General features: G+C 40.4%; 1 protein-coding gene across 1 annotated transcript in view; it reads left to right on the top strand.

Moving 5' to 3' along the window:
• Positions 1 to 20,134, top strand: part of NDRG1 (N-myc downstream regulated 1) — a 42,800-nt gene extending 22,666 nt beyond the window's left edge. Inside the window, exons 4-16 of the mRNA XM_035561691.2 lie at positions 3,115 to 3,220; positions 5,234 to 5,354; positions 7,259 to 7,321; positions 9,017 to 9,077; positions 9,552 to 9,638; positions 11,193 to 11,249; positions 12,178 to 12,281; positions 12,649 to 12,705; positions 13,960 to 14,011; positions 14,778 to 14,825; positions 16,352 to 16,387; positions 17,375 to 17,426; positions 18,291 to 20,134. Coding sequence (XP_035417584.1) covers positions 3,115 to 3,220; positions 5,234 to 5,354; positions 7,259 to 7,321; positions 9,017 to 9,077; positions 9,552 to 9,638; positions 11,193 to 11,249; positions 12,178 to 12,281; positions 12,649 to 12,705; positions 13,960 to 14,011; positions 14,778 to 14,825; positions 16,352 to 16,387; positions 17,375 to 17,426; positions 18,291 to 18,556 — 1,110 coding nt within the window. The 3' untranslated portion in view covers positions 18,557 to 20,134. The remainder of the gene's footprint in view (positions 1 to 3,114; positions 3,221 to 5,233; positions 5,355 to 7,258; positions 7,322 to 9,016; positions 9,078 to 9,551; positions 9,639 to 11,192; positions 11,250 to 12,177; positions 12,282 to 12,648; positions 12,706 to 13,959; positions 14,012 to 14,777; positions 14,826 to 16,351; positions 16,388 to 17,374; positions 17,427 to 18,290) is intronic.
• Positions 20,135 to 23,179: the final 3,045 nt, after the last annotated feature.

Raw genomic sequence — 23,179 nt, 5'->3', positions numbered from 1 at the left:
GGTGAAGAGCTTCTTACTACAATGTTGACGTTGATTGGGATGTGCTGCCATCTGTTTTCAGTGCTCTGTGTTTTGAAAACATCCATCCCGACATCACGTAGACAAATCTCTTGATCTTTAATAGGATCAATAGGGACATGGAGTTATTGTTTTGACATCACTGAAGAAACTGGCTTGAATTGTTTTTTAGGAGAACTTTCTGGGTGTTTGTAGCTAAGAATTCATGCTAATGGAAAACAGCACAACACTCTTGAATTACAGAAGCCTTATTGTGAAGATAATGAGGAATTAAACCAATTATTAAACTGACGGTGCCGGTTAGGAGTATGGTCTCCAGTTCATCTCTGAACTATTTTTAGTTGACACTGAATTTGAACTAGTCTCAGGTTTCTAGTTCCAGAATGATTAGCTGTGGAGGTCAGTGGGATGTGCAGGTTCAAGTGTCTGGCTTTATCTGGCATGAACAGATTGTTTTTCACATGCAAAGGATGAAGAACCCAAATCTTGAAAGCTGGTCTCTCCTCAGAAAAACTGTTCTAGGTTTTTCAGTGCTGGAAGGGTCTAGCATTCACAACAATAAAAACCTGACAACATGAAATGCTCATTAGACTCTAACTGAGGAGGAAATAATTTCAATGTTCCACATTTAACAGAAGGTGTGTTACTCTCCTTATTGGTGTTAAGGTTCCCAACCGATCAATTCTTATGCTTTGTATTGAAATTACTAAATTACCTAGGTTGGACTAGATGATCTTTTGAGGTCTTTTTCCATCTGAAATGATTCTATTATTCTATGATTAAATGCAGAAGGAAGGTAGAATGTTGAAAGTATTAATTGCTATTTTTATTAATTGCTGTCTATTGCTACTGCAAATACATTCGGGAATATTAAATAATGAATATACCTACAATATGCTATTTTCTACTAAAAGTGAAACTTACATTAACTTTAGCATGACTGAAGTAGCAACACTGTAGACTAAGTATTTGAAATCTAGTATTTTCCAAACTAGATAAGCAATATTTAATGTCAGATTTTTTCTTCTCGTGCTGTTGTACAGAATCATTCTGACTTACAGTAAGCTTTTAAAGTCTTCACTTTTGTGTTCTCATTGGCAACTTTACTCTTGGCTTATAGGAAAGAACTTGCTACTGACTTAATTCAGAATATTTTTGATGCCTTTTAGTTTTTGAGTTAACAAAATCTGAAATGAATCTAAGCTTATCCAAGCGTAACTGAAACAACAGCAAGAAAACCAGTACTAATAACTAATTCCCAGGTTTGAAAGTTGGCAGTTTGTACATTATGTGGCAGAGACTTAGTTCATCTTTGATGTCTGAGCTCTGTTGAATAATCACTTCTCCTGGTCAAACCTGACTCAAATCCTATTTAAGAATGACGTTGTCCTGAATTAGTCTGTTTTGGTTTTTCTAGCTAGGCACTATGGGAGTCATAAGCCTATGCAGAATAGCAGCTTGTCTATATAACCCAGTTTCCTGCTTGGGCAAATTAGAAACCAGCTACTGTCTTCTGTCTGACTTGCTGGATTTATCACCCTGTTTTGCTGAAGATGGTACTGGATATGGAAGATACAGCTTACTTGCTAAATAATGCAGTGAGTATGCAGAGAAATTAATTTCTAAGGAGACATAAAAGCCGAGCATTAGTTATAGTATAGTTCAGCTAGCAGAGATACACAGCTCGCCTGTTGTTCAAGAGAAGGGGGGAGTCTTTGTATATTTGCAACTCAAAACGGATTTGAATGTGTAATTGCAAGGAAAATAGGTGAAATGTGGTGTGGTGCTGCCTAGCATCCTTATTTTCAACAAAATGTGTGGTATATTTCATGTATGAAATGACTGAGCCGAGATTTAGATTGAATCAATACTTCAGATCTTTGAAGAGCTTCTGGGTTTTCCTCTATAAAGGCTTTTGCAGAGGCTGTATGCTGCTAATTTCTACAGCATAATTTGTAATAGATTTGAATTTAACTTGGACTTTGTCTCCGGGCATTGTTGCACAGAGCAAGTCAAGTAAGCACAGAGCAGACTGTATACTGTACCGAATGACAATGATGTCTGTATCCTATACAGAAAACATTCTTATGAAATGTTAAGGCTGGCTACTAACTACATACTGCTTTGATAACGTGAATGTGACAGTACTGTAAATGTGTCATGGCCAACTGTTGTTCTGTGATTCCCTTTAAACACATTGACAAGCTAACAAATTGTTTATACCTATCTTAAGAGCAAGTGTAAAAGAAACGAAAACTATTCCATATGTTGAGTATGTTAGTATGCACCAAGTCTCTCTAACCTACACAGACATCCAGTAAATAAAGGATGGTAGTGAGGGTGTCTCTGGTTTGCTACTAAATGTGTTATAATCTCATTAAATAGTACAAAATCCAATTATGTCAAATAATAGCACTGGGCTTTTAAAGGTTGTTTCTGTGCTAATCACCACATCAAAGGTGTAGCCACGCTATTCTGTAGCAAACTTTATTCATTTGGGTTTGTGCTTGGATCTAAACAATAGCAAGCCATAAAGCTAACACATGTAGCTGTCATGTTTACTGGGGAAGGCTACTATAACCACAAGGCCCCGGAGCATGGTAAGTCTTTATGGTGAATACAGGCTATTTAATAGCCTGTTCTTTAGGGAAATAATAGTTGCTTGCTCAGTTAAAATCATTTTCCTAGAAAGCAGAAGTGTTTTCTTTTGGCAACCTGCACCTTTGCAAATGGTTGCTGCTGGCCATAGTTGTAAGCTGTTGTTATTTTAGGCATCATTGCACCGAACTGCTTTTTTTTTTCCTCTCCGCCTTTTGCTGTGGTCAGAAAGTTTCCTCAGCATCTGGTTAGAGCTTGCAGCTTAAGTGCTTTTGTAGTTGTCTGTGGACTGCAGTAAATGACAGCCACATGTAAAACGTCAGCAAAGAGCCCACACCGTGGAGAGGCATGGGGTGCGTTAACACAGGAATTGCAGAGATCCTGGGGCCAGAGGGGCTACAGACAACCCTGGAATAAGGCAGGAGCTCTACTGCTGCGGTGGGTGTTAATCAGAGCCCTTGGACAAGCTGCTGACAGATTCCACTTGTTCTTTACCAGGAGCAAGATGTGGAGACTGTGCATGGCTCGGTCCATGTCACCATGTGTGGGACTCCCAGAGGGAACAGACCTGCTATCCTCACCTACCATGACATTGGGCTGAATCGTAAGTAGGCTTTTTATTCTATAGCACAGCAGTGGCCTGGTTACTTAACACTACTGCTGTAGTCAAAGGCATAGAAGCTGCGGAGGTTAGGAAACCTTTCCCAGGTCCTTGCTAACTTGCGTCCATTGCAACCTGTTAGATGGCACTATCCTTTATATACAAATGTGCCTAATCTAATATTTTTCTTACAGACAGATTAATTCTCAGTTTCTGTCCTTCCAATGTAAATAATTGGAATATTTCACTTAAGGGAGCAAAACAATCCCTAGTAGCTTGTAACAACCTTGTATAAATGCTGTAAAAATACCTGTAGAGAATGGCTGAGGCTATGTTAGCTCAGGGGAGGGACTCTGTCAGGAAGTGCAGTGATAGGACAAAGAGTAATGGTTTTAAACTAAAAGAGGGGAGATTTAGATTAGATACAAGGAGGAAATTCTTCACTCAGAGGGTGGTGAGGCAGTGGCACAGGTTATCCAGAGGAGCTGGGGATGTCCCATCTCTGGAAGTGTTCAGGGCCAGGCTGGATGGGGCTTTGGCCAACCTGGTCTGGTGGGAGGTGTCCCTGCCCATGGCAGGGGGTTGGAACTTGATGGGCTTTGAGGTCCCTTCCAACCCAAGCTGTTCTGTGATTCTATGTTGCCAGCAGGATTGATAAGGACATTGCCATTGCTTTGGCTTGTAGATTCCTGTCTGAAAACCAGTCTTATGCTGCTGTGCATTTATATGAATTGCATGTCAAATCAGTATTAATAAAATAACTTTAAGTGCCTTTTATCTTATCCAGCATATTTAAGAATATAATGACCTATATGTCCAGATCTGCTCAAGTTTGTTCTTTTCACAGTACTGTTTGCTTCATACAACTTGCTATTTCTTATTGAGATATGAATTTTAAAATTAAAAATGTCTGCAAATCTTTAAAGCCTGGATTGCAGAGGAGAGGGGATGATATCTTTTTCTTATTAGCAATCTTTTTCCGTGTTTTGAGTAGACCTGCCTTACTTTATTTTGGTTTTTCTGTGGATCACAGAAGAGCTTAATCTGGGTCTCATCTCTGAATAAGACATTTTTCTTTCTAGAGACACTTTCTTTCTAGAGAATAAACTTTCTCCCTTTCTAAAAGGCAAGGAAGCTTTATCCCTAACTCGTATATTCTCCTAAAGCTGGATTTTAGCTAAAAATATTGTATGTTCTCTAATGATTTTGTTTGCATGTTGTGTAGTAAGAGGACATTCAGAAACACATACAAAATATTGAGCTGTTTTCTATGCATCTTAAAGATGGTGCTACAGAGTTCATGCTTTCCACTCCAGGAGGAAAGTATGCTAACCTTCTCCCTACATTAATATTTATTAAACATCAGAAATCAAATCATCTCAGAGTTGGGTCCTACAGCATTAAGTATCCCAAAAGGACACTTTTGTCTTGAGTTGCCTGCCTTGAGAGACATGAATATAATGTTTATCTTGTAATATTTGGGCAAAAGCACAAGTCACGATCTCAGAGTTGGATACCTTTTCTCTCCATCTGTTTTGACATAATCCAAAGAAAAATGACTGGACAAGTAAATGGATAATTTTACCTAAGCCAAAACCCAGGATGAATATTTCTGATGGCACTTTATGACTATTTTACCTTTTCATAAATGATTTCTTTAGATTTTGGGGTACCAAGCCAATACTTCTGGCAAGGACCAAAATAACATGGATAAACCTTAGCTAGCCATGAAGAGAGAGCTTTTCATTTTTTTTTCTTCAAGGAATTAAAACAACTTTGCAGAGGTTGCTTTGTAGCGGGGCTTTACTGTTTTTTTTCCTCCTTAGAAATAAAGGATTGTCACTTTTTCCAGGCTATAACATAGCTCAGCTGATTGAATAAACTTTTCTTAACTGCAGGCCAGGTTTCAACAGAGATAACATTAATGAAATAAATGATTTTATTATAGATGCAGACTTACTATCAAACAAATTTCCTCTCAGCACAAATATTCCATGTTTTCTTTTTCTTTTCAAGATAAAACTTGCTTCAATCCTCTGTTCAACTTTGAGGATATGCAGGAAATCACTCAGCACTTTGCAGTTTGCCATGTGGATGCACCTGGTCAGCAGGATGGCGCACCATCTTTCCAAACTGGGTGAGTTATCACAGAAACAGCCCATGTTTTCAGAGTTATCCTCTTTCAGTGGCTGGAAAAAGAGCATTGATCAGCAATTCAATTGAAAAGCAATTGCAGAAAGTAGAGTAGTTGGCTTTTGAACACTGACACATTCTATTTCTAATTTTCTGGAGCTCTGTTTTGTTTTACCAGTTCACAGTAAACTTTGGGGCTGTAATTTTGTGTTTTATTGCTGATAACCACACTGCTTGTCAAGCAGTTCCATGACAGATCTCTACATCTGTCAGTTTAAATGTTGGGTTACCATGTTTTGTAATGACATCCTGAATGCAAATACAAAACTAAGTTGTTTCTATAAACAAGATAGGCATTAGTACTATATCACGTCTTTCCTAAGTCTGTGGCTTTTAGGAAATATCAGCATGGTAGATGTTGATAAATAGACTCGATAAGCTTACTGGAAAGTCCAAGTGGCTGGACAGTAACAAAGTGATGTAACCCTTGGGATATTGTAAATTACTGCATCCTCCCGACTATGTATCATATATGATGTTGTAACTCTTGGAAACTTGAATGTCGTTAAGTGCTGTCTTTGCCAAAATACTTGTCCCATTTAGTCAGATGAGATGGTTTGCCTGAAGATGCCTCTTGGACAGGAGTCAGCTTGGTTGAGGAAGGAAGCAGCCAATGTGCCAAGGGAGGGCAGAAGTCAAGAGACAGTTCTTCTGTAAGAACTAGGTATTAAGGAGCTTGTACGTACTCTAATGCATGAGCCAGTCTATTTACCTTCTTAATTGTTAAGCTAGTCTGGCTGAGGAGGTTATCAAGGGCCAGGTGCTCAGCAAGTGTTAACTGCAATGGCCCAGTTGTCTACCCAAGCAGGTGACAAAGCTATTTTAGTCACTTCCCTTTGTATTTGTTTGAACCAAAAGCTTTTAAGTGTCTTGACCCTCATGTCCTGAACAGGTGTTAACAATTCTGGGTTGTCAGCTGCATAGGGCAAAGATCATGGTCTATGCTAGTAAAGACCACTACTTAATCATCATGATGACAGCACAAGAAGCTGTACTATCTCTTAGCCCTCCAGCTGAAAGTCATGACAAGCTTTACTTTCCCAACAAGAAAATCTAAGAAAATAATGTAAAGCAGTTTTGCAATGTTCTTTCTTTTCTTTCTTTTTGTTTTTGGGAGTAGGGGGAGACTAGAGAATCATTAGGTATAGTCCTGATGGAAAGCAGAAATTTGTATGCATCCTAGGCAGATGTTCTGCGGCTTCTTAGGGTGGATTTTTTTTCCATCAGTCAAAGTTTTGTTAAATACATCCTTCTCAGACTTCTGTTGCCCCTCTGCAGAAGACCAGAAGCATTAACTCACAGCTGTTTGTCGAACTTCTTCAACAGCTTCATAGACCTTTCTATGGCTTCATTTTCTCCATGAATATTAATAGAAAGTTATCCTAATTTTATAGCTGCAGAAATGCATGTCCCTGAAAATATGCATGCAAACTATTTGCCAAAGATCTAGATTGCATTGCTGTAGTCTGTGATTCTGCAACATGGGGAAACCTTTTTGTGGTGAACCAAAAGGACAAATGTGGCTGGAAACTCACCTCTCAAGTTCAAACTCTTAAATAAATTTTTAATGTTCTCTTTTATTGGAAGAGATTCATTATGGTCTGTTTTGCTTTTAGCTGGACCAGACTATCATCCTGTAACTCAAATAAAGTACCATATTGAGTACATACATATTTCTGCTAAATCACTTACTTGTACTTGCTCCTGATTTAAATTCAGTTCATGCTGTTAATGATCTGGTAATGGGCACATTTGTTATTAAATCTACAGTGACCACTGTGTCTCTAAATACACCAGCCTACTCTACTGAATGTGTGTAGTAACTCCACAAACACGTATTTGTTGTAGGTACGTATATCCCTCCATGGATCAGCTGGCTGAAATGCTTCCCGGAATCCTGAAACAGTTTGGGTGAGTGCAGAATTCCTGACTTATTCCTCATTCTTCTTTATGTGGCACACTGAAAGAGCAGGGAAGATCAGGTATTTCTCTGTTCTGCCCCTGAAGCTTCAGCCTGGCTTCCAGGCATTTTGCTATAATTACGGTTGTGGTTATTTTTTTTAACTCTTCCATTACAGTTGGCTCTTTTGCCTCTGTTTCTGAAGAAGCCTATTTTTTGGCCTTTCAATTTTTGAACAGTCTGTTTATTTTTAAACAGGAAGCAGCTTCGAGTGAAATCACATGTGCATAATTTAGGGGTTTCCTCCAGTACTTTTTGTGTGTAGCCCTGACAGAGATAGGACACAGACAATCTGTTCTTCCCACTGTAACAACCCACGTTTTCCTGTGTGGTTAGTAGAAAAAAATGTAGACCCATCTGAAGACACTTAATGTTTTGTTTCTGTGGCTTGAGTGTCTTTAGGGGTCATTCCTGCCTCTTCAAGCCTCTTGTACTACTAGTACAGATGCCAGACTGCTGATGCTGAGGAACCTGGTGGCAGTGTTCCTTTGCTGTGTACCTGCAGCAAGTTTAGTCACGTGTCCTCCTTCAAAGCTTAGTTTTAGCAGAAGTTATGCATGAGAAAGGTGCCTTCTCTGAGGAACTAGTGCTCTTGATGTGCAGTGAAGACTGCAAGTAGGCATCTCCAGTGGGTTTTCAGACTAAGGAGAGAAAATCTGACATTCAGGGTTAGGCAGCCTTGGAGAACAGATAGGCTGGGCTGCTGGTGGAGCTTTTGTCTCAGACCAGCACATGAATTTAGACATTTTTCAGCACGCAAACTAGTTGTTACAATACCTTGGACCAGTTTACTTCTCTGGTCTCTAACTTTTTAAAACAAATGTATTGTTTGAAACACTTTTTTCTTTTTCTTAAACCAAGGCACAGTATTGGCAATTCTGCTGTACTCTTAAAAAAATATGCTAACATAATGTCAATATCTTGAAAATCAATTAAGCTGGAGCGTACTTACAGAACCTCAATTTAATACTGTAATGAGAATGAAACCTTTCTCCAGGCATTTTCCTAAAAGCATTGTATAACCTGTTTTTCTGAGTGGTTTTGTCTAGTCTCCCCTTCCACGTATTTTCTAAGACCTTGAAGGTGGTGCTTTAAAACCAATTTCAGTGAATGCAAATATTTGGTTTGTCTCTGCCCTGCTTAGTTATGAAGTTTAAACTTGCTTGCCCCAGCAGCTGGATAGCATAAGAGGTTTCCCTGCCAGCTCCCTGCTAGAGAGGAATCATCATCACAGTTTGATAGCTTTGTCGTGGAGGGCAGGGGAGCCTGGGGTGGGGGGCTTTGTGTTTTGACTGCAGACCTCAGGACTGTATCTTAGAAGTTTTTCTGGAAGAGAGTAGCCATTTCCTTCCAGAACCAGAACAATGCTGTGGTTGCTCAGTGTATTTACTTAAAGGTAAGTGAGGATTGTTGCTGCACTGCAATATATGAGGGCCATAGGCCCAAGAGTCTGCTGAAACCCAATTTGCTCTGCAAGCTCCTTACTGGGGCTAGTGGCATTGCTGAGGGTCCACAGCTTGCCCAGTGTGCAACCTGTCCTTTCATTGGCATGTGCAAGAGGAAGGCTGCTGACAGGATTTTATTTATTTTCAGTGCACCCTTACTGATTTCTCTCTTCCATTTCATGGCATGCGACTGCTGTGCAGGCTGAAGACTGTTATTGGCATGGGGACTGGAGCTGGTGCCTACATCCTGACCAGATTTGCTGTAAGTTTCATTTCATGGAGCTTTCTTAAAGGCTCGAACCTGATTTTCTAGATGAATTGCTGCCTCCATAGGGTCTGCAGAGACTTCCTGCTCTACTGTGTCCATCTAAGTAAGCAGCCAGGCTTTTAAGTGAAATACCATGGTCTGCGGGATAGCTAATCCAGAAGACCTAGATTTTCCATTTTAAGGCCTGTTAGTCTGCAGAAGGTTTTTTTAATGGGAGTTCTCTATTTAAACTGAGGGTGGAGAAGAAGTTAAATCTTAATATTCTCCAGCTGTTCTGTTGAATTGCTTTAATGATTTTTTTTTCCATACATATGTTTGTTTTGTGCAAGATAAAACTAGACCTACCGCCTTCCTTCCCAGGAGATAATTTGCTAATTTAAATTTTATGCTGACTGTCAGCTTGCTAAGGACACAAGATGAATCTTAACTCAAAGGTGTTTTTTTCTTTTTTTTTTTTTTATTTTTCAGTTAAACCACGCAGACATGGTGGAGGGATTAGTTCTCATTAATGTAAATCCTTGTGCTGAAGGTTGGATGGACTGGGCAGCAACAAAGGTAAACATTTTTAAGTTAGAAAAATAAATCATACTGTGAACCTGTCCAGCATGAGGAGCTGGGCAAGCTTGTGTGTCAAGGCTTGGCTGCAGACACAAAATATCATAGGCTAATTCCTTTTGAGTTTATTTTTTCCATTTACAAACATACCTCCTGTAGGGCCAGTGATTTAAAAAAAAAAAAAAAAAAAAAAAAAAATCGATACTTCTAGGAAGTAGATACCTGTGGTATAATGGAGCTATTGGGTACGGACAATTCTTAACAGTTGGTAATGAAAAAAATATTTTATCTTGGACATGGAATAGTTTTGGAAACAATTTTCTTCCAATTAAACTTCAGTCTTAGTGTAACTTTTTTTTTTTGTCTGTAGCTTTGTTTACAAGCATAGTCCAAGAAGTGAATTGGAGCACAGAAAAAAAATTCAAAACATTATATTCTTGGTTTTAGTCATCTAGCTGAATCTTAGATGCTAAAAAGACTCAAAAGGGCATTAGCTACAGTAACAATGGTCAGATTGTCTGTACAATCAGACTTTTAAGTGATATTCACAAACAAAGAAGCCCCTGTACAATTTATCCTTTTGTAGTTGTAAGATTACAGTGTGGGAAAACAGGTTAAGAGCTGGTTTCAAATGGCCTCCTGGAGCTAACGTAGAAATAGGTATAATTGATACATTACATCTCACTCACCCTGAAAAAAATGTTTTTGTAAGTTAAGCTGATGGAATACACTTATTGTATCATTCAGGGTCACGTTTTAATGGATGGAAGTTGTTATAAACACACAGAAGTTCAAAAACTGGTGTTTTGTCTTTTAACCACATACAATCAATCTACTCTGTCTTAAGGAGATATTAAGTGCAATGACAGCCTTGTAATACTAGGAGAAACTTTCCAAAGCAGGGATGTAACATTTTTCCAATGCTGATTACTCTTTTAAAAATAGTTTAGCATACTGGTTTATTTTGGTAAGTTTGATCTGGAAGTTTATCTATTATCTGTGCCACAATGAGATACACCAGTTGACTCATTTTGGTTATCTCATCCAATATCTCACCATAATTAAATTCTTTCACATCTGTGTCACTGCTGTCCACCTCTCCTAGCTATTGGCAACCTTAGGTGTACAATGTGCCTCCTGTATCCTTCTGTCCTTCCAAATCAAGACCATGTGCTGTGTGAGCACCAGAGCTCCATGGTACTTAGGGACCAGCTCCAAAGTACTCTGTGTTGGTCGCTAGGGACAAGATTGGTTAAATTACACGTATCTGGCTGATTTGCTTAATTTTCTTTCAGGGAGTGACTCTGTATATACTCATGCCACTGGTAGTGTGTTCCCTACGTAATCACATTAGTAAAGACATCCTGTGAGAACAACCGAAACAAACAATACCTGATGATCTTATAGTAGGATTCGAGGGGAAAAAATCAGTCCAGGATATTGTACATAAGAGCAGCAGAGAAATATCTATTGGTCTACTTATGGGTAATTAAAAGGTTTGAATTGTTCAAAGGTTGTTTTAATATCAGATACTTAGATAATCCTGCTGTTCAGATTTCAGGTTGGACAAATGCTTTACCAGACTTGGTCATCTCACATCTTTTTGGAAAGGTAAGCATGTTCAAAACATTCCTCTGATGTATTCAGTCATATATATTTACCTCCTAGAGCTGGGAGGAGGGGAGAACGTTTTGCTTAAACAACAAAATACAAAATTAAACTGTGGGATAGGATGAATACTTGTGTTCCCAGCACTTTGGAGTGCGTATACTGCTGTGAGGCTTGTTGAGTCCCAAAGACTCAAGCACACTGCATTTATAACAACTCTAGAAGTGGCAGTTCCCTGTTTAGATAGTTGATACTTAAGCATGAGTAAAGCATCATATGTGCTAACATTCTGAGAAGAATTTGCCCAAAGACTTTTGTACCATAATATGCTTGTAACTCTGAGAAAAATGGTTACTAGTAGAAACGTTGCTCTTCAATGCAAACTTATTTCAATACTATTTTATAAGGCCATATTGCTGGGCTTGAAACTGTTAGTAAATGCAATGGAAAACTCCATTCCAGAAGAACAAGGAACTAATCTGTAAAGACTATAGAACCAAACAGTTTGAAAATGTTAGTGATTTAAGTCCTTGAAGCGTAGTTATTTATTATTGTGAAAATGAGTTCCACATTACATATGTTTGTAAGCTTTGAACATCAGCTTTATCCTGGAAATATTTATGGAGCTTCTTACCCTGAATCTTTTAAAACCTCACACTTGTTTGACTGTAACCATCTGCACTACAACAACATTTTGCAATTGTATGATTGTGATATCACAGCACACTGATAACTCAAATTGAAAACTGTGGAACTACAGTCAGAGGCTAATGTCAACTCTGGGTGAAACCACTGAGTGTTGCAAGTTGTCCCTTCCCTAAGGGTGCACTCCTGTTGTGTGGAGATGAGTCTGATACACGACTGCTGTGCCATGTCTTCAGATCCTTTCAGAAAACAGCCCCTATTCTGAATGATTCTGTCTCCCCTGTAGGAAGAGATTCACAGCAACCCTGACCTGATCCATACTTACCGTCAGCATATTATTAATGATATGAATCAAACCAACCTTCATCTCTTTGTCAACTCTTACAACAGGTAAATACATTTACCTGATTTCTAACTGGAAACTGTTTTAAGAGTCTGTTCCAGCTCTTTTTTAGCCAATACTACTTGTGTGGTGGAGTTACTTTTTTCCCCCAGTATAAAGTTGTGCTTGACATCTCAGGTGGTTTGCTTATGGGAGAAGGTCCTTGTGTGTTTGTGGGGAGGAAGATGGTACACTTGGACTGAACAAAGATATTGATGTTTCAGTCTAAAAGTGGTTCTCCATCACTTATGGAGGTTACAGAATATATAAGATAAACATATGTGAGCGCCCGTGCTTTCTGTAAATTAGAATATGGACATATATGTTCAATTTCAGCATATCAAAAATGTTTGTCCTCTCCATTTTTTTTTTCAGTCGGCGAGACCTAGAGATTGAACGCCCTGTTCCTGGAGTAAATGTTGTTACCCTTCAGTAAGTATTTTATTTGCAATCAGTTCACCTCTACATGATGTGAGCAAAGAGATGTGATCTGGGGGTTCAGTACACACGCATTGCAAAGCTGTTGCTGAGTTGCCCTGCTTCCCTGCTAGAAAAGGGTCTTGTAGCTTCATCTTGGACATACATTGTTACCATAAGTCAGGGAAACCCATTAAGAAGACTTCTCCTCTGCAAAAACTTGAGACCTATATTAACCGAAATGTAAAGAGAAGCAGTGCCAGCCATTTACTGTGCACCGGAAACTTGGGCTTACAGACTAAGTACTTGAAAGTAGAGATACTTAGCTTAACCTGGGAGTCTGTCCTAATTAATGGAAACTATGGCTCTGGATGCATTTAAGCCATGCCTATGCAGCCAAAGAAACATGACCAGAACCAATTAAAAAAAATAAAATAAAAATTCAAGAAGATCACAGAATCACAGAATTGTAGGGGTCGGAAGGGATCTCAAGAGATCATTGGGACCACCCCTCCTGCCAAAGGAGGTTCGATAGGGCAGGTTGCCCAGGTAGGCATCCAGATGGGCAGTTGGAGCAGTTATGGTGGAGAATGTTTATCTAACAGATTTTCTGCTGATGGCTTTTCACTCATGCTACAATTTGTGAACAAAATAGTTGTCCAGTCCATTGCTCAGCTGCTGATGTTTAAACACAGGAGACTTTGAGACTGTTTTTCTGCCAGAGGTTAAAATTGGCTGACATTCCAAAAGTTGGAGCTGGGAGAGGAGCAAGGAGTAGGGTGAGACTTTGATGCTGATGCCCACATTCAATTTCTTATAAAACAAGGAATAAGAGCAATGGGAAGGGCCAATTGCCACGAGGTGAGGAAAAGGACAGGTTCTAATGCAAGGTATCAGAGTATGTCAGTTTATCTGCGCTTTTACTGTACGGGTGACTGAGCACTGGCATAGGTTGCCCAGAGAGGTTGTGGGGTCTGCATCCTTGGAGATCTTCAAAAGGCATCTGGACATGCTCCTGGGCGACCTGCTGTAGGTAGGCCCTCTTGAGCAGGGGGTTGGACCAGATGACCTCTAGAGGTCCCTTCCAACTCAACTATTCTGTGATTCTGTAATTTGGGAGATTTAATGTGTCCTTAAAGTGCCTGGAATACAAAACAAACAATTTTCCCACACCTAGCCATCTCATCCTTCCCTGGACACAAAGTAAGGCTGAGGGCAAGCCTGGGCTGGACCACAGAAATAATGCAGCTTTTGTGTGCTTCCTTGCAGATGCCCTGTCCTCCTGGTGGTTGGCGACAGCTCCCCGGCGGTGGATGCTGTGGTGTGTATATCGAACCCTCCTCACCACTGTGCTAATGGGCAGGCAACCCGAGATGCTGAGTGAGCCCGGCAGAGCTCCCAGCAGCGCAGCAAATCTCGCCAGCTATCAGCCCAGCCCAGATGGCTATCCTGTTTCAGGCTGCAGGAGAGCTGCCATTATTCCTGGCTGTTTGTACCCTCTCTGCGCCACTATTTAATAGCTACTGTGTTAGGAACAATTGCCAGAGCAATTCCAGTGAACCACAAATATTTTCCTTCGGAGAGGAATCTGCTGCTGGCATTTTAACTTGTTCTGTGGTGTTGGAGTTCTGCCCTGGGCCACTATGGAACTGAAGAGCTGCTTTTTGACCATTATAACTCGCCCCAGATGACTGGATGACTTCGTGTTGTGCCTCAACAGGCATGCCCGCCTGCTGGCTGTCGGCCACATGGCTGCTCACCACTTGGGACGCTACCAGATGACCCCAAATCACAAGATAAACAACCCTTGTTGCCACTAGAGTCCCAGAAACACATGAAAAAAATCTAATTCCCAGCGAATGGGTTTGTTTGTACATGGAAAAGAATATCCATAAGTGTTAACTGACCTAATTGATCCACTATAATGATACATATATGCATACGTAAAGAAAGTCCTTATACAGAAGACTAAGATACCCAATTTAGTCTGTATTAAGACAGAAGATTAGGTATTAGTTTGTTTTCATCCAGCAGTTCATAATTAAAATCTTGCATACAATATTTTATGTTGCTCTTCTTTCATATAGGTTGAATGCAATTCAAAGCTGGACCCAACAAGGACAACGCTTCTGAAGGTAATAACAAAAGTTGTTTCTTTAAATAAACATTCCCCTCATGTAATATTATCTGTATTAACTATAGAAGCAGAACCAAACCAATGTGCTACAGTACTGGTAACATGGTCAAAATTCAGTTCTGATGTGGAAGAGCAGTGCCTTCAGGATAAGAGCATTTTACTGGGATAAACCAAGCTGGGGGCTTCTTGTCAAAGTTAACAACAGGGAATTTCTCAGCTCCTCTGTTTTGAAACATTAGAGGCGAGACTTGAAATGCTCAGTATTTCACATACCAATAATGAATTTGACCAGAGCCAGCAAAGTTGATGTTGGTGTTTGGAAAGGTTTGAAAAAGCCTTCAGCAGAGTAGAATTGCAAAACCATTCTGTTTCTGTCCTTGCCTTTTCCTCAACAGCAATGTAAGGTGAATAGACAACTAATCTATCCACCACGGTTCTGTCATCCTGCCTTTTGTCTGGACACAGTCCAGGACAGCTTACATTTGGAAATGACTTTGGTGTTTTCTAAAGTTGATAAAATGGACTGTCAAAACAGCAAAGAATGATGCAAAGTCTTTAGCTGTTTCTTGGCATTAAGTACGGGTGCAGTCTTCAGTTCATTAGTGCAGTGAGTGTAATAGCATACAAACGGTGACACAAATTTTGTCATGCTTCTACTGGGACCTTCTACTGTATCTCTGTTTACTGAACTGGCCAGTGATAATGATAATAAACAATGAGTATTAAAGTACTTTTCCTCCTAATGGTGAGGCAGTTGAGTGCTGACCTACCACATGGCCATGGCAGACTTATTCTAAGGAAAAATCTGACACTATCTCAAACGCTTATCAGTGGCCAACTTTTGCTCATTCAGGGTTACAGCTGGTGCCAGACCTGTTACGGGCCTGTTTTGCTGCTAACTAATCCTAGATAGGATTTGGGGTTTCCTGTAATTCACAACTTAACTGATTTCACCTCGTGGTGTTCCTTGGAACAGGACTGTTTTTGTTGGGTTGACTTTGAGGGGTGGAGTGGCAGGAAAAATGTAGTGCTCCAAAAATACAGCATGCACTGAAGATACCCTTTTTAATTTGGCTTTCCCTGTTTCCCTTGCCAAGTCAGGCTGATGCTTGCTATCCACAATCCCAGCAAAGCATTTTTCCCTCTCACCCTTGAGGTTTAGGTGTTTGTTCTCTCTTTGTCATTCAGGTCAATACTGCATCACATTATTGTAATTCAGAACTGAACCTGTAATGAAGACTAATGGGCTAGTTTTTAAGAAACTGGTAATCACTTTCTATCAAAAACATTTATTTGTAGCTCCAGCTGATGCTTTGCCAGGGGATCAAGACACTTTGGTGTTTTCTGAGGTGCAGTTGTAGCTTTTATAAATGCTGAGTTACTTCGATGCACTCATTTACATGAATGTTATTCATACAACAAAGTTTTTCTGTCAGATAGTTAAAAAGGTCATTTTAATATATCCTGAGCATAAATGTATTTCTCTGGCAATACACTAACTGGCTGTTCTCATCCCTGTTTCAGATGGCTGACTGCGGTGGGCTCCCCCAAGTTTCCCAGGTATGATTTGGCTGACAGAAATCCTACTAATCCTGTTCTGCAGCATCTCAGGCTGCAATAAATGGGTGTTTTCCTTCTGGGTACTTGCTGTTCCCAAATGTCAGCCAAAAGGACGGTTATGATTTCATGAGTAATGAAGTCAGTTGGTCATCTGAGCTTTCTTTTTTCTTTAAAGACCAATGAAGCTCAAAATTAAGTTTAGAAGGGGATATTATTTCCACTAATTAAGTCTTAACCAAGTAAAGGTCTGAGGTGGGAATGCAGAGATATTATTTTATGCCTGTCTACTAAGCTAACATGGATTAAAACTTCTGCACCAGCATTTTAAAACCGTATTTTTATTTGGACTATTTTTAGGATAGATCAGGAAAGTGGGAGGCAGGAAATAACAGTTCTGTGTTCTTACATATGCTGACCTGGCTTGACTGAGAATGAACTGGAGTTTCTGAAATATACTTAGGCATACATTCCAAGGCTGCTAGTAAAACCAGGCTGGGAAAGTTAAAAATTTACCTTTTGTCCTAGTCTTGCTTCACTTCAAGAGCTGACCCATAAGTCAGCTTTAGGATGTTATGTTTTCTAAAGCGATTTCTAAGCAATATAATGTGGTGTTAGGAACTGCTGAATTACTGATCCAGTGTAAAATGCCTTGTATCTTTATGAGGCTAGTTGTTTTACTTTAGCTCATCTGCCTAAGTAACTGCACTAGTAGAGTTCGGGCACGGCCTAGACCACTTGCAGTCATTTCTCCAAAAATTTCATTCTCAAATGCTTGCAACCGACCTTTTGTTAAAACAATGGGGGCGGGAGAACAGACCAGGGAGGGCAGTGGTGGAATTTTCTCATGTAAATGAAATATTCAGAAAAATTTAGAAAAACCCAGAGAATATTTAAGATGTCCTTATTAAGATTAGACATCTATGGCATTACATTGTAATGAAACTAAATTGCTGATTATCATGTATAATAATACTGTTTCTTTTGCAGCCTGCAAAGCTTGCAGAAGCTTTCAAATACTTTGTTCAAGGCATGGGATACAGTAAGTACTGGCATTATGGAATGGTTCATGCAGCTTCCAAAGTCTGTTGGGTATCTAAGCATGCAGAGAGCCTTCTGATCCCAGACGTGTTGTCTTTTCCCTGTTGGATATGCATTTGCAAGGGAAACAAACAAAAAAACAAAACGACAAAAAAAAAACAACAAACTGTGGTGTTTGGAAGAGGATTTTTTACTCCAGATCATGTTACTAAATAGTAGACAGTTTTACAGATAGACTTCTATCACCAAGTAATTCTCCAAAATAAAGGTGAAGCTCTTTTGCCGTTTCTTTATTTTATTTAAGCATTTGTCTGTAATTCCCATGCATCTCATCTAAGCCATGTTTTCTAATACACATTACTCATGTTATTCTGTAAGTTCTTTAATGACCAGTAGGTCATGGAATGGGATGCCTCCATGCTTGAAAGAAGGCATAAAGGTATCCTTAAACAAAACTGCTTCGTCTCAAGGAAAGCAGCAGGCAACACTGCATAAAATTGCATGCACTTCTGACAGCTGTTGTTGTGTAGGTGCATTTCTAGCCTGGGCTACCAGCAAAGATTAAACATCTGAAAGTAAAAGGAGCTCTAATGAGTCTCCTCAGTTTTCCTCTGGCTTTTTGCAGCCACAAAAGCATGCCACAAAGCTGTCTTGAATCCCTCACTGCTGACCACCAATTTTGCCTTAGCAATTTGGGTTCATTAGCTGTATGTCTGGAGCAGTGCTACTACTTCCATACATGAAGTTACCATGAAAAGTATTTACAACCCTGAAGGCTTCTCCAAGGGTGGTTAGGACTGGAAGTAAGAAAGGGGTTTCTTCCAAGCCTACAAAACAAGGAGTTAATGCAAGTCTCTTCTTCCAGTGCCCTCTGCTAGCATGACCAGGCTGATGAGGTCCCGTACCGCTTCTGGCTCCAGTGTAACGTCTTTGGAAGGACAGAGGAGCCGGTCTCACACTGGAGAAGGCACAAGAAGCCGGTCTCACACTGGGGAGGGAACTAGGAGCCGATCCCACACCGGGGAGGGTTCCAGGAACCGCTCCCACACAGACACGCGCATCGAGCTGACGCCGAATTCAGCAAGCAATGCTGAGCAATCAGGCCCCAAGTCCATGGAAGTGTCCTGTTAAGTGTGTGCAGGAGGTTTAAACTGGTCACAGTCTGGAAAAGTAAAGGATGCCCCCTGTGTACCACAAAAACATAACTGGTATTAATCTCAAGCTATTCTGTAAGATGAGCTCTGTTCACCAGGGTCTGACGGGGACCAAAGAAAAGAAGCATCTCATTTCCTTTATCATTACTCTTGTAACTCAGACAGCTGCTGCTATTGTGCCCTCCTTCAATGGATGCCAAATTCTAAAGGAAACTTGCCAAAAGCTGATATTGTTGTAAACATTTCAGAGTCAAACCAGACAGGCTTAATATCCTCCTTTAAAATCAAAACTATTCCACGTCCCTACGTCCCTTTATCTCTAATTCTCTTGAAGTAAACTGGCACAATTTGAGATGAGTTTCAATGAGGGGGAGAAAAATTACTATTGTGGATGGCTTTTAAAAAAAGGAAATGAAACAAATGTGTTACGGCCTCATGTTGAAGCTGGAGTTGAATGCATTGTATATAGCTTGACTTCAAATGATAGAGAAGTTAATGTATCATGCATTTATAGATCTTCTAATTCATTAGTATTCAAGCCTGTTTTCCTATGTATAATAATATACTACTAAAATAGGCAGATTTAATGTGACTTTAAGACGAACTAAATCTTTAAGCTTTTTTATTTCACTTTTTTTGAGATTTAGTTCTGGTCTTCCTTTCTTTCACCCCTCCTAGACCCTAAACCCTGCTTAGCCAAATGAGGACAAGATTTAAATTTTATAAGCAAGGTAGAATCTCCTCTTTGGGATCTTGGGCCAAAGGGTTTACAATACTGCAAAAGCTGCTGTAGTTTGAACAAGTAGGATAGCCATACATGCCAGCAAAGCAGAAGCAGCTTGATTTTTACTTCAGACAGCTTCTTATCTTTACAGCTCAAGTTTGTGTCCAGCACAATTGTAAGAAATTCAGAATTCTGTAAGCAAAGCCAGATCCAGCTGTTCTCTCTCAAGAGAGATGAATAACTGTGGAATGGCATGTAATTAGATACTGTACATTCAACTGCCACTAATTACTAGAATTGAAACTGAGTTCTCACTGGTGCTGAGAAGTATATTCCACAAAGTGATGGAGCGGCAACACTGTTACTGAGAAATACAGTGTTTAATGACTGCATAAATGTAATGATCTGCTGGTTCCGCATCTTTGTGTAGCCACCTGATACCTAGGGTTACTTGTGTTGATGCTAGTGGTTTGATATCTTTCCACCAGTCAGATTTTCACAGTTGGGTGTTCTTAAGTTTGTCTTTCCATATGTAGTGGGATGGGATTTCCTGAGCTTCAATGCATACCTGCTGCATTGCAGTCCTTGCATAAACAAGAAAACAGTTAAATAGCAAATGTTAATACTTTGGGATTGCTTGTTCAGAAGAACACTGTCTAGGTTACTTTATATTGACTAACTTCAGCTCTTGTGTAGAATATCCATAGTGGTTTGTGGGAAGAACAGACAATTTCAAGAAAGAATAAAGCTATTGTGTAAAGTCTATCAAGAAAAGTTTCTTAATGAAGTATTTGTATTTATTACAAAACAAATAAATTTGTAACTTTGCAATGTCTTGTGTGTGTCTTCATCTTTTACCAGGAGTACAATGATATTTCTCAATGGGGTTAGTATATTTCTTGTTATTGCTTTCTAGCAAAAAAATCTTTTTTCTTGTGCTCTTGTCCCTGCCCTTCCCTACATTCATGCTGTGAGCTTTTTTCCACTTTTTTTTTCACTCCAGCCTAGAATCATAGAATGTCCCGAGTTGGAAGGGACCCATAAGGATCATCAAGTCCAACTCCTGGCACTGCACAGGTCTGCCCAAAAGTCTAGACCGTGTGACTAAGTGCACAGTCCAATCTCTTCTTAAATTCAGACAGGCTTGGTGCAGTGACTACTACACTGGGGAGCCTGTTCAGTGTGCAACCACCCTTTCGGTGAAGGACCTCTTCCTGATGTCCAGCCTAAACTTCCCCTGCCTCAGCTTAACACCGTTCCCACGGGTCCTGTCACTGGTGATAATGGAGAATAGGTCACCTGCCTCTCCACTTCCCTTCATGAGAAAGTTGTAGACTGAGATGAGGTCCCCCCTCAGCCTCCTCTTCTCCAGGCTGAACAGGCCCAGTGCCCTCAGCTGCTCCTCGTATGTCTTCCCCTCTAGGCCCTTCACCATCTTTGTCGCCCTCCTCTGGACACTCTCCAACAGTTTAATGTCCTTTTTGTACTGTGGTGCCCAGAACTGCACACAGTATTCGAGGTGAGGCCGCACCAGCGCAGAGTAGAGCTGGACAATCACCTCCCTCGACCGACTAGTGATGCCGTACTTGATGCATCCCAGGATACGGTTGGCCCTCCTGGCTGCCAGGGCACACTGCTGGCTCATATTCAACTTGCTGTCAGCCACAACCCCCAGATCTCTCTCTGCGGGGCTGCTCTCCAGCGTCTTGTTGCCCAGTCTGTATGTGTAGCCAGGGTTGCCCCATCCCAGGTGGAGGACCCGGCACTTGCTTTTGTTAAACTTCATGTGGTCGGTGATCGCCCAGCTCTCCAGTCTGTCCAGATCTCTCTGCAAGGCCTTTCCACCCTCATCAGAGTCCACAACTCCTCCAAGTTTGGTGCCGTCAGCAAATTTGCTCAAAACACCTTCTAGTCCTACGTCCAAAAGCCTACTTTTATATTAACAAAACACGATGTAGTTCAGTATCAAGTGTTATTGGCTATTCAAAAGATAATTTTGCTCCAACAAATGCATTAAAAAATTGAGCCTCAGTACAGAGTACTACTTATCTGAAGTTAGAAGTTTTCTTTGTATCCTTAGATACAATCCTGCCTAGCACTTAGACCTGCAGTTTGTATTCTGACTTCCTCACAGGAACTGGATTTTACTTCTATCCGTAAAGCAGATGTACAGGTTTCCTTTCTTATGTTAGTCTGGGTTCTGGTAGACCACTCTGGTCACCTTTTTACCTACCTTGGTGCTCTTACCTAGTGACTGATTTAACGTATTGGGAGTTTCAGGGGTAGGTGGGTTTTGCGACTTTGCTGGAAGTATTTTGGTGGCTCCTTCCTTCTGTGTTTAAAAAAAGAACAAAAAACAAACAAACAAACAAACAAACAAAAAAACTGTGATAGGAAGAGGCAAAAGCAAATATTTGGCCTGTCAGAGCCCAGGTTCTGCTAAATGTGATTATTCAGCAGTTGTCACTGGACTGGTACCAGCAATTGGCTTGATTTGGTCATCCACAGCCCATGCCACTGCCAGTGAAAATGGGAGGGATCTCTTCCAACTCATCTTACAAAAGAAGGGCAAAGTTATGTTCTCTCTGAGCTTTTCTGGGAATGGCTAATCATTCCTTCCACAAGGACATCATGGTGTGCCTGTCAAGCCTAGGCAGTTTATTTTTGTTTAACAGGGAGGAATGCATCCAATCCTTGCAGCACAAAGGGATCTGTGAGCACTTCTGAGCAGCTAGGAGTTGCTAGGACCACTATAAATGTCAGCTTTGCAACAAAAAAGTATTCATTGGGTGAGGAACAGTATGTACCTGTACAGAAAAGCTGGAGGACAGTACAGAGGAGTAGTGCCTTACCTTTTAAAAGGAGTTATGGCTCCTTTTTCCCCACAGTACTGGTCTTCTGGCATCTTTTACTGGTATTCAAACTGAAGAGATGTAAGTGGCTTCCAGTTTTATTAGAATTTATTTTTAAATAACTTCCTTCCTACACTTTGCAAATGCTCAGTTCCTCATTCTTGGAGACTGTAGTGTCATTAAACTAGAGAAGATGAGTTGTATTTTCACCTTTTCCTGAAAGGATGAATGGCCACTAGGGAGCAAGGAGATCTTACGGCAGAGAGGAAATTCCAAGTGGATAACAGGACGCTTCCAGAAAAGAAACAGTTCACCCTTCACAGTGTTTTGGGGGTTACTAAGAGGAGAATGGGCTTCCCAGGACCAACAGGTTTCCTGATTGCTCTTCAGAACCACTACTACACAGGGTGTAATTGCTGAAATTGGTTCTTTCCACCTCTGCCTGGGTCTCAAGATCTACTATGCGAAAATCAACTGAACTTAAGTAGAGCTTTCCCTCTCCCTGTCCTTGCAGAGTAGGAGCAGAACTGAATGTGCCAATACCATGTCAACACAGCAGGACTTTTGTGCTGAAGGATGCTGCTTTTCTCTTTAAAAGTCTCTAGAAACTAAACAGCTGGAAACTTTAACCTAGATGTGTTTTGGGGGCTTATGATTAATGTCACGTGTTGCAAGTGATGGACTGAGCTGGAGAGAAAACAGTTTATAGAAAAGCTGCTTATTTTTCTCTCCAGTGCTGGAATCCTCTTCCTGTCTGTTTTTGCATCTTGGGCAGAGTATCTGTTGCAATCCATGGTGTGTCAGTAAAACGCTATTGTTTTCACCACAACAACACATCCAGCAGTGTCTCATGAGTAATTTGGCCCGCCCCCTTCCACATGCCAGCTGCTTTTTTTGCACTGTTTTGCACTGTGTTGCACTATCCCACATTCGCTGGACCTGTAAGTCTGTCTGGGTCTGTATATATCAGCAGCTGTTTTGATGTGTGGATTTAGTGTTTCCACAGAGCCAAATATAGGCTTTA

Source organism: Cygnus atratus, chromosome 2 (genome assembly GCF_013377495.2).
Source record: "Cygnus atratus isolate AKBS03 ecotype Queensland, Australia chromosome 2, CAtr_DNAZoo_HiC_assembly, whole genome shotgun sequence".
Taxonomy (NCBI): Eukaryota; Metazoa; Chordata; class Aves; order Anseriformes; family Anatidae; genus Cygnus; species Cygnus atratus.
Note: the sequence above shows the minus strand (reverse complement) of the source record. Positions and strands in the feature narration are given on the sequence as shown.